The sequence below is a fragment of the Artibeus jamaicensis genome, unplaced genomic scaffold (genome assembly GCF_021234435.1).
Source record: "Artibeus jamaicensis isolate MK-2021 breed Jamaican fruit bat unplaced genomic scaffold, CSHL_Jam_final contig_851, whole genome shotgun sequence".
NCBI classification, from domain to species: domain Eukaryota; kingdom Metazoa; phylum Chordata; class Mammalia; order Chiroptera; family Phyllostomidae; genus Artibeus; species Artibeus jamaicensis.
Window position 1 is genome coordinate 22,147,381 of NW_026521986.1, and position 11,347 is coordinate 22,158,727.

The window sequence follows — 11,347 nt, forward strand, 5'->3', positions numbered from 1 at the left end:
GGAGAACCTCAAGTTGAAGATGTCAAAGAGTTTTTATAGATAGCCTCTTCAGACAAAATATTCATCTGAAGATCACTTTTGACTTGATCATTTATTCTACAAATACTCTTGAATGCCTACCACATTCTGCTCTAGGGTTCTGAGGAAACAATAGTGAGCCAATGCAGAGCCATTTTCAGTTGTGTGGAAATTATAGGGAGCCAGGACATGGGTTAGGAACAAGGCTGTTCAGCATATGCCCAAATTCAAATGCCATAGCTGTCACTTATTCAGTAATTGGCCTTGGAGTAGCTACTTAACTTGAAGCACCCAGTCCTTCTCTGAGGTTAGTAACAATATAAAATACATTGCTTTACTAGAAGACAATGCATGTAAAGATATCTCAAACCATCAATGGTAAATTGGAAGTGAACTTGAAACACCATAGTGAATAAATCAAGTGGGTTTTGGATGTAGAAGTAAGGAGCTGAGAAGACAGTCTAAGAAGGAGATTTAAGTGTATGTTCCATTTGCATAAGATGACAATTTAAGTTTAAGGCTTGGAGATCATTTCCTAAAGAGAGAAAATAAGACCAGTATGTCACCCAAGTTTACTGGACTCACAGTGAATGTGTAGAATTAAAGAGGGAAATCGTATAGAATAGAAAATAGCAGAAGGAATAGGAAGAAAGGCAGCAGCCTTTGATGTCACAGCAACCAAGGAATGATGATATTTCAAAAAGGGCATGCACAACAAGTCTCAATGCTGCTGTGACCTCAAGTAGGAGGAAGACAGGCAAAGCCATTTGGCTTTAGCAGCCTGGGGCTGTTGCTATACCAAATGGCTTCCTGACTGCTGACATCAGTGAGAGATGTGTATGGGAAAGTAGGGCAGGAACCAGTGTGGACTGTGATGGTGAAAGAAGATGGGAAGTGAGATGACAAAAATATTGATGATGGACTATTTTCTATTAGGAATCTGGATAAAGGCAAGGAGAGAAATGTGACAACAGCTGGAGGAAGGGATTTGGGATCAATGGAGTTTTACAAGTGGAAAATATTGGAGAATTTTTAAAAATGGATCTAGTTTGAGAACAAGATGTTTCACACACAGAGAAGGAGGCGATGGAGAATTATGTTCTGGAAAGGCGTGTAAGGCATGGGTTCCAAGGAAGCAATGACATTGTCAACGGTTAAAAAAAGAAAGTGGGTTCAGGTGCAGGTAGACTCATACATTTGGCAAAGATGCTGTCCGATGTCTTCCAGTGATCTGCAGATTAAAATTAAGCTGTCTACAGAGAGTGAGGGGAGAAGGTTTGAAGGTCTAAGGGTGAATCTTGGTGCCATCTTGAGGAGCATGGGAGAAGGTATTTTCCAGGGAAGTATAATAGGCTTGCTAGATGGGGAGGTCTCACATTAGGCTAATAATTTCTTATTTCTGGTAGACCTAATATACATATTAACCTCAAATATGCATATTCTATTCTATGTCAGCCTAGCTTTCCTTCCTAAAAAGAAGGGGAGGGAAAAGGGAGAAGCAGGGTGACTTATTCTCTCCTTCCCCACTCTAGGCAAGTGCTGGCAGATTGCACTTGGGTGCATGACAGCCGGAGAAAGAGACACTCACATTCTGAATTATCATTGCATGCTTGATTTGTAGGGCAGATGACGGAAGAAGAAAGCTTTCACACTTTCTGGAGTTTAGCGTTCTTATCAAATTGGCTGGTCACTGTCTTTTGTAAAGAAAAGAAAGATGTAGCAAGGTTTTCTCTACATTTGCTGTTTTATAGATTACTGATGCCATATTCTACAGGTATTTTCTCGTTGCTTTTCAAGGAATTCATGATACCTGTGACATCTCATCTCAAGTGGTTAGTAAAAGTGAGGTGGCCTTGTGTTGGGCAGTTGGAGATTAGTTTCAGCTTCCAGAGTTTTTTCTTCCATGGCCACACATAGAGACCTTTTCAAGCTGTAGAATGTGGTGACAGGAGATTGGGACTCATTGACACTGAAGTAGGCAAGGGGAATCTGCCTGTCTTGCTACCGTCCTGTAGGTAGCCCATCAAGAATTTTAGGCACCTCTAATCTTTAGCACCTTAATGATGTTTATCAGCTGGGCATCCACTTGGTTTCCCACTCCCACTGAGCCATGCAGTGACGTGGGGAGAGTGGGTAATGGATCCCTGGCTAATTACCCTTTCTCTACACACAGGTCCAGCTTGGAAGTGTTACCTAGTTCAGTGTTGTGCTACTGCTAGTTTTATAAATTTAAGCAGTGAGAAGGGGCTTTCATTTTGGCAGAGAAGTAGGTGTCAGTTTTAATACTATTATAATTAACACTATTCATAATATCATACCTGAAGCTCATATTTTCTTTCAGGAAGTTTTCCCCAAATCATTTATATGTGTTTCAGGCAAATTGATTCATTTCTGTGGACTTCATTCAAGGTTGATATACATATTTGTTAAGGGTTTTTATAGGATTAGATGAAACATTAAAATGTTTTGGGAATTAAACTGAGATTTACGTAGAGAATGCCTTGATCTGTCATGAACTTCTTTTCAACACCAAAGGCCATGTGATAGTTATCTTTCTAGTAACTATGTCCATGTCTGGCAGGAAGTGAACATTCCCCAGGCATTTGCTGGACTTTGCTGGTGCTGGTCAAATCACATTGTGAGCCTTGTTTTCCATTCTGGGTAACATGTTCCAAGAAAGGTATTACCAGTGAAGTTGTTAGCATTGCTAAGAGTCTGAAGGACATGGAAGAAATGGGACATTTACACAGGAAAGGAGAGGATCTCAGAGACACATAAATATCTCCACTTATTTGCAGGATTAATGAATAGAGAGGTATATGTGTTTATGTTCAAAGGAAAGAACTATGATCAAGATAGTGAATGAGAGAGGATAATATAATTTGATGCATTAAACAAACCAACTCTCTATAAATTAGAGACAAAAGCTCCCCAGAGCAAGAGACTTTCATTATTTTTTGTTTTTATTTTTTATTGAGGTAAAATTGGTATATTACATTTTATAAATTTTGGTGGTACAGCATGCAATTTGACATCTATTTGAACTACAACATAATCACCACTAAAAGTCTTTTTATCACTTTCCGATACAGTTGACCCCATTTATCCAATTTGTCCCACCCCCACCAACACTATTCCCATCTAGTAGCCATCAATGTTATTTTCATTTATGAATCTGTTTTTGTTTTGTGTTGGAGTTCACATATAAATACAATAGTATAGTATGTTGCCTTTGTTTGACTTAGTATAATATCTTCATGTTTCACTCATGTTAACAAAAATGGCAAGATTTCATTCTTTTTATCCCTGAGTAATATTCCATTGTTATTGTTTTTAAGCTACTAGCAAGAATGACCAGCACATAATTATTCTGTTTTCCATGTGTTAGGTATATGTATATATGTATATATGTATATTAAACGTATATAGATATGAGGCATAGGAGGTCTGTTCTTTATGTATCATGCACTTTTTTCTTTCCTTTAATTCTATTGATGTTGTTTCAGTAAAATTCTTCTCTGTTAGGGTTTGTTCACCACCAGATTTATTGAACACCTTGAAGGCTCTGTCTGTAATTTCGATTATGCAGATTTTAATGGACCCAATGGATGGTCAGTGGGAGCTCCCTAGTGGATTGAGAGGTTTTGATCAGCCTGTGGCAGTAATGAGTGTCTTCCAAGTTTATGCCTTTGAGTTTTAACATTGTTTGCTTGTTCTACACTTATCCCCATTATTTGAACCAACTGCATTGGAAGTTTTAGGAGAACAACTCTTTAAATGTGTTAGAGATTTTTATGCTTGCTGGGAGAATAATTTTCCCCCAATTTTAATGCTTTCAATTCTAGATGGACTGAAGCCAGAAAATTGTCAACTGTTTAAATAAAGTGTTTCCTTTCTTTCCTTCCCTTTTTCCCTCCTCCTCTCTTCCCTTATTTCTCTCTCTTTGTTTTAGCAAAAGAAAAATATTTGCCTAATGAGAAACTTAGGGGCTCAGTGAATGAAATGGAAAAACGATTTCAAGTTACGTACGTGGTGAATGTTGTTATATTTCCCCAAAATTCCTCTGCTAATCCCCACATCTTGACCAACTAAGTACAGAACTCTCCTGACTGTCGTGTGCACAGTATTTATAACCTATCTTCAGGAATGTGGAAAAATGCACAAAAGCTAAAACTGCGTTAGTGATTCCAGATTGTAACAAAGACATTTGCAGTGTAGGGAGGACTATGGACCCTGCACCTGCCTGTGTCTGATTGTAAGCACACACTGCCCAACTCCACAAGTTCCAAGTCTCATGTAAACAGAATTGTTTCTAGGTGACTCCGTCTCTAGGTGAGTTTTTGCCTCTGTATCACTTCACGCACGGTGCTGTCCTGTCTCAATCCAGCCAATGCTAACACCATTAAGATTTTATTAGGTTCCTCCTAGTGTCATTGTATTATGTAATCGGCAGTGCCTATTGACAGTTTCTATTTTCTGAACTATGATTATTATAGTCTGAGTTTATTAAGCACTCCTGAAAGAGAGGATCCTGGAATTAATTATTAAAAAAAAACAACGCTGTTAGGCAGCACTAGGAAGGAAACACTTTGCAGAAAGCTTTTCGATGATTTGTGTGCTTTGAGTCTGAATTCTAATGAAAAGAGTAAAGTAGTCTGGAAAAACTTCTGCTGTTACTGCCATCTTTAACAGACTGGCAGGGCCACCTCTTGCTGTCTCCAAAGTGCATTGGTTGCTTGTTGATTTACACTGGGCTTTTGAAATAGTTTTCTGCTTTTCAATAAAAATTTCTGTCTTTACCTAGCACCTCCCTGAAGCCTATTTTCATGTTCTTCAGTTTTCTAGAGAGGAAGCATGGTCAATGAAACATTCAAACAAATAGGAAAAAGAAAATACAACTTTTGTGGTCAATATTTGAAAGTTATCTTGGGAAGCAAAATCTTTTTGTTTCCAATGATAGAGACTCACAAATGAAATGGAGAACAATTTTGAAACATGAGCTTGTTTCTGATCTTCTAAAAGTAGGACTGCCTCAGTGAGGAGCAGACAAAGTTGGGGGAAAGTCAAAGTTTTGCTCCTTTTCTCAGCTGGTTTGGGATTTGCCTCTTGATCCTCATCATCATCAGCTTGGGTCCACGAGCAGAACTTTTTGAATCTTCCCTGGCTTGCCCCTTTTTGTCTTTCAGATCATCACTTAGACAGTCCTCCTTCAGTGTTTTTATTCTGATACATTGCAGGCTAGGTTAGAACTTCATACACAGTATGTAATTTCCTCTTGCTGCTTACACAGCACTGTATTCCCTGTTCTTCAGTTTTCTCCCTTCACTAAATTGTAAACTTCACCAAGCCAAAAACCACATCAGCTCTGCAAAAGACTGTATTCTCATTCTAGTGCCCAATAAATATTTGTTCAAGAAATAAATGAAATACATACTGCATTTTCCATGCCCATGGCAAGGAACATTTTCAGGCTCCATTTACTAGAAACTTACCTTCAATTTCCTCTGTAAAATCAGAGTAATAATGTTAACCTTCTAAAGTACTTAGAAGATGGGGCAGGAGGATGGTTCTCAACTTGGGAGGTTTTGCTATCCTAACAGACATGCATATGGCACTGTCTGGGAACATGTTTGGGTGCTCACGGCAAACCCACAACAAAAGACTTATTGGCCTTACTCTGCATGGCCAATAAGTTGGTGGGAGATTTGCCCTGTAAACAAAAAGCTCATGGGTACAATTCCAAGTCAGGGCACATACATAGGTGGCTGATTTTCTTCCCATTCAGGCTATTTACTCAAGCAAATGATCGATGTGTTTCTTTCTCGCATCAATGTTCCTTTCTCTCTCTCTTCCCCCTGCCTCTCTCTCTCCCTCCCTCTCTCTCTCTTTTTTTCTCTCTCTCCCCCCTTCCTTGTGCACTCTTTAAAAAGCAATAAAAAAGAAAATGTCCTTCAGTGAGGATTTAAAAAAAGACTTACGAGGTCTAAATGTCAATAGTTCTGAAGTTGAGAAATCCTGGGGTAAGTGAAAGGACACAGGTGATGGCAGAAAAAAGGGGATTTCATTTTCTCTACATGTTGGAGTTTACATCTTTGGATGGTACTAATAATAACCAGTACACAGGAAATAACCATTTATAATATTGTGTTTTTTCCATGTATAAGGCACCATATAAGCCTTTCGCCATATTTATCCAATTTAATGTTCCCAAGAGTTCTGTGATTTGGGAACTATATTATCCTCATTTTTCATAGGAGGAGACCAGATTTAAAGGGCTAGTTTATTCAAAGTCCCAGAGCTACTGAGGGTCAGAGGTGGGGTGAGCTCTCAGGGCCCAGCCTTTTGACTATCACTTAGTGCTATTTCTGCCTTAGGTATTCAGTAGGAACTAAAGCTGAACATATAGAGGAAATTTTAGCCCACTGAAATTCAAAAATATTTTTCTGCATATTTGTGATGTTATACTTGTGCTACTGTGAACAGAGATACAATATATTGGCTGACATGATATTTAGACTATTGTGGATCCAAGGATGAGAGCAAATACACTGGGCACTGATGGTTTGTGGGATTCCCAAGATGCTCAGAAAACCCTAAGAGTTTGTGCTCACCCTAACCAGCAGTTGTGATAACTGATCAAGACATTGTGATCTAGATGGAACTTTTCTCCTAGGAAGGTGGATAAACAGTGATAATTTGCCCCTTGTAATCCTATGAGGAGCCATCCTCAGGACCACTCCCTCTTCTTATGTAATTGGAGAAGAAACACAATAACAGACACCTGCAAGGGCATGAGGTCTGGGGCAGAGGGACTTACTCCTCCTCTTTCTGCAGAGCACACAACTCAGCAAGTTGAAAATTGATAATTTGTTTGCACAGTGAAAGTCCCCAGGTCCATCCCTGAGCACTTTGTTAACTCCTAGTGATTTCTGCTTTGCGGCTGGTAGCTGAGGAGCTTTCCAAGTAAATGCTGTCATTTTCAAGTCTGGTTTACTGTTTTCAGGCCCTAAAACCTTGGTTTGTAAACAGAGTTGAGCATCAGTTCTTTGTACAGAGGAACTTGCTTGGAGACCCTGGTACAGCTGTTTCTCACCTTTGGGAAATTTTATGCTCTGTGTGTTCACATCACACTTTGAAGACTCCCCTGGGTCATACTTCTTTTTGTTCTTAAATAAATTATGCTATAGAAAAGGGCTTTCCTCTAATTACCAATGACTCCCATCAGACAATAGTGCTTATCATTTAGATAAACACTTTTCAGGAGTCTGGTGAGGCTTTTCCCCAGGAGGCCTACACACCACTGGAGTGATATCTCTAGTGGTTCCTGAGAAGTTTCAGTACATTTTCGAGGACTCAATGCTAATACTGATGAATGACAGAAAAGAGCCTTTGCCCTTACTACAATGAGGGATGTGGGGTGAAGATACACTTTTGTCATGGTAAGGACAGCAGACATCTACCTTACCAAGAGGGCAGGAGAGCTCACTGAGGAGGAGGTAGAATGGGTGATCACCATGATGCAGAGCCAGGACTGGCAGGAATGCAGACTGGTTCTTGAAAGGACAGCAGGATGTGAAGGGTGGAAAATATAGCCAGGTCCTGGCTAAGGGTCTGGAACAGAAGATTTGTGAAGACCTGGGGTGGCTGAAGAAAAGCCAAGCCCACAGAGGGCTGTGTTACTTCTGTGGTCTTTGTGCTTGAGGCCTGCACACCAAGACCACAGGCCTCTGGGGTCACACTGTGGGTGTGTCCAAGAAGAAATACACCTGTAGGCTTGTCTGTTAATAAACAGTTTATACATCTCTTGGGGGTTGGGTAGAGAAGAGTCCGCTGAGGCCAGGTGATAGATATCCATTGCATTGCTCCTCATAAAATGTCATTTACATGTAAGATGTAATTTGAGTCTATTTGTTGGAGATGGAGTGGTGAGTATGCCTTATGACTTTTCTCAAAACAGTCAATTCACATGCTTTTACATTTATTTTACATGTGAAAATTTAAAACATTTGAATGATTAAGTAAGATAGCACTCTTTCAAGCAGTGCTTGTCAAATTTTAATGTGCCCACCTGGGGCTCTCATGTAGATACTGTGTTTTTAATAACTTCTGAGGTCAAGTGCATGTTTCTGGACCAAGGATCACACTTGAGTAACCAGCTATTAGGGAACATTGAGATGGTTTGAAAATTTGAACCTGAGCTAAGATGTCAGCATGCTTATGCATTCTACTCATTTTTCTGTACTGCCTTTAGTTCTACTGTACATTATTCTTTAAGCATAGAGGGGTTTTTAAATTACAGAAAGAAATTACAATATCCTTGACATTTAAATAACACTAACATTTTTTTTCTTTTATAAATTATGTTTCTAAAGAAAGCTAAGGAAACAATTTCAAATAGTTTTCTGTGCTTTTTGATGTAAGTAGTTTTGGTCTCAGGTTATTGGTGAGAATTAAGAGACACACAGCTTTCCATGTCCTGTCATGTTGGCTTATTCTGTAGGAAAATCAAATCTGGCACCTTTCAATTAACTTCTTTACCTCTCTAATCTAAAAACAGTTGGGACAAGTTCTGGAGCATAAAGGCAGGAGTACTTATCTGTAGGTTGCCTTTACTTCCATAACTGTGCCTTCTATCATTTCAAAGTTTCCCGAAAGTCCTACTTTAGGGCAAGAAAAACTCACAGCTGGGAAAAAGGTTGTGTTGTTAAAAAATAATGTGTTCTCAGTCATGCGTTTTGCGACTCTCAAGGGGCTCACAGGTGCCTGTCTCATCTACATCTGGAGGTTCCAAAGGAGGGGATGAGGGACAATGAGTTCTGGACTGGACTGTGGTCATTCTCCTTGGTCACCAGGATCTCAGCTGTTTTAGAGGAACACTAAAGATGAGAAGAGGCAGAAAATGGGAAGGGAAGTCTTCTCTCTACATTCACACAAGCTTCTGTGCCTTAGTTTTGTAGTGTTTCCTCAAGGTGTTAAATCAAAAGGCTGCATTTTTTTTAGTTGACTTTGTTGGTTCCCAATTTGCATTCATTTTTTATAAATTAAAAAGTCTTTGCATTTTTTCTTAAATTTTATTAGTTCCTTATTCACGTGTTTCACCTTGAAACAAATTTTCAACCAGTTGGATTTGTAGGTGATCTCGTTATTTGATTCAGTGGATTTCCTGATGTGCCCATTTATTTAGATATGCAAATAGTACTTATGAGATGGTACTGACTGGGATTGTAAAATTCACAATATAATCATTGACAGTGAGAGGTAAGAGTATGGTTTTGTTTTGAAGACAATTGAGTCATTTCATTTCTTGAGTATTTTTTCAATGAAATTATTGTTACTTAAATATTATTTAATGCCAATCACCTGCCTCTAGTCATTTGGTCCCAATCACAACATTCTTGAGGAGTACAGTCAGGTCAACACTTCTTCTGGTACTTCCATCAACTGACTCTTTTCTCTCTGCTTGCCTACACAGGTTGCAGATCGAGCTTAACCAAGAAGTTCACAGACTAAGCAATGCTGTTCTGACGTACAACGGGAGGTGGGTGTTCTGCCTGCCCAACAGGGGCCCTGTCGACCGCTGATAACATGGCTTTATAGCTGGCTTGTGTAGAAAATTCTCTCTTTTGAATTTCTTTTTAATTTTCTTTTTTGCATGTGCTGGACAATAGCAAGGAGGTCAACACAGGCTGATACAACCAGGGACTGCAGGAAGATTTTTTGACTGTGGGCCTTTGAGTCTTTTCCTCTCCTTGGATTTCTGGACTTTGATAGAACTCCATCCAGTCATTTTGGTTTTGCTTTCTACTTTGTTCTTGTTTCCCCAAGACATTGTATTTTATTTTTGTGCTTTAGCAATGGGCCTGAAGACCACACAGTGGCCCAGCTATGGGGCTTTTTTCCTGAAATCTTGGCTTCTCATTTCTCTGGGACTCTCCTCACAAGTGTCCAAACTCCTGGGGTGCCCCAGTGTGTGCCGCTGCGACAGGAACTTTGTCTACTGCAATGAGCGAAGCTTGACCTCAGTGCCTCTTGGGATCCCGGAGGGTACAACCATCCTCTACCTCCAAAACAACCAAATTAATAACGCTGAGTTTCCTACAGAGCTACACAGCGTGCAGTCAGTGCACACGGTCTACCTTTACGGCAACCAGCTGGACGAGTTCCCCGTGAACCTCCCCAAGAATGTTCGAGTTCTCCATTTGCAGGAAAACGTCATTCGGACCATTTCACGGACAGCTCTTGCCCAGCTCTTGAAGCTTGAAGAACTATACCTTGATGACAACTTTTTATCCACAGAGGGAGTAGAAACTGGGGCCTTCCGGGAGGCGATTAGCCTCAAATTGTTGTTCCTGTCCAAGAATTATCTGAACAGAGTACCCTTTGGGCTTCCTGTGAACTTGCAAGAGCTGAGAGTGGATGAAAACCGAATTGCTTTCGTATCGGATGTGGACTTTCATTACCTCAGGAGGTTGGAGTGTCTGATTTTGGATGGGAACAACCTGACCAATGAAGACATTGCCAGGGGCAGCTTCAGCCATCTCACCAAGCTCAAGGAATTGTCAATGGTAAGGAATTCGCTCTCCCACCCCCCATCTGACCTCCCAGGTACGCATCTGCTCCGGCTGTATCTGCAGGACAACCAGATAAACCACATCCCTTTGACGGCCTTCTCCAATCTCCGTGAACTGGAACAGCTGGATATATCCAACAACCAGCTGCGCGTGCTGACTCAAGGGGTCTTTGACAGTCTCTCCAACCTGAAACAGCTCACTGCTCAAAACAACCCTTGGTTTTGTGACTGTGGTATTAAATGGGTCACAGAATGGCTCAGATATATTCCTTCATCTCTCAGTGTCTTCGGTTTCATGTGCCAAGGCCCTGAGCAAGTCCGCGGGATGGCTGTCACCGAGATGAATATGAACTTTTGTCATGTCTTTACCGAAACCACTAATACAGCTTCTGACAGAGAAGTGGGGTAGAGAGGAGACTGATGTTCATGCTTCTGTCAGAGCGTATATAATTCACTCCTTTCCTTTCTTTAGATTTCAGAGACATAAATCACACATTTTATCTAAAAAGCACATCTTTGGAAAATTTGTCTGAACACCTGATTTAGGCGTTTCACTCTGTGTTGTGTATTTCCTCTTCCACCGGCCGTTGTTATAAGAACCCCCAAAGTTAATGTTACAATCATTTTTGCTTTTCTCACTGTTAACAAAAAGAACTGTGATGTGCCTTCTTTGTAAATGTTTAGGTATAAAATGCTATGTAAGTTGTTTCTTGGTAGTAAGAGCTTTATTTTCTTTAACAATAGAGCCCTAACTTATGT

At 40.2% G+C, this 11,347-nt stretch overlaps 1 protein-coding gene and 1 pseudogene across 1 annotated transcript; both read left to right on the forward strand.

Moving 5' to 3' along the window:
• The first annotated feature begins 1,234 nt into the window (after nt 1–1,234).
• Nucleotides 1,235–7,803, forward strand: LOC119038715 (40S ribosomal protein S18-like; annotated as a pseudogene).
• Nucleotides 7,804–9,872: 2,069 nt separating this feature from the next.
• LOC119038716 (leucine-rich repeat transmembrane protein FLRT2-like) lies at nt 9,873–10,997 on the forward strand. Its single transcript, XM_037131268.2, has one exon. It carries the CDS (start codon nt 9,873–9,875, stop codon nt 10,995–10,997), a length of 1,125 nt encoding a protein of 374 aa, XP_036987163.2.
• Nucleotides 10,998–11,347: the final 350 nt, after the last annotated feature.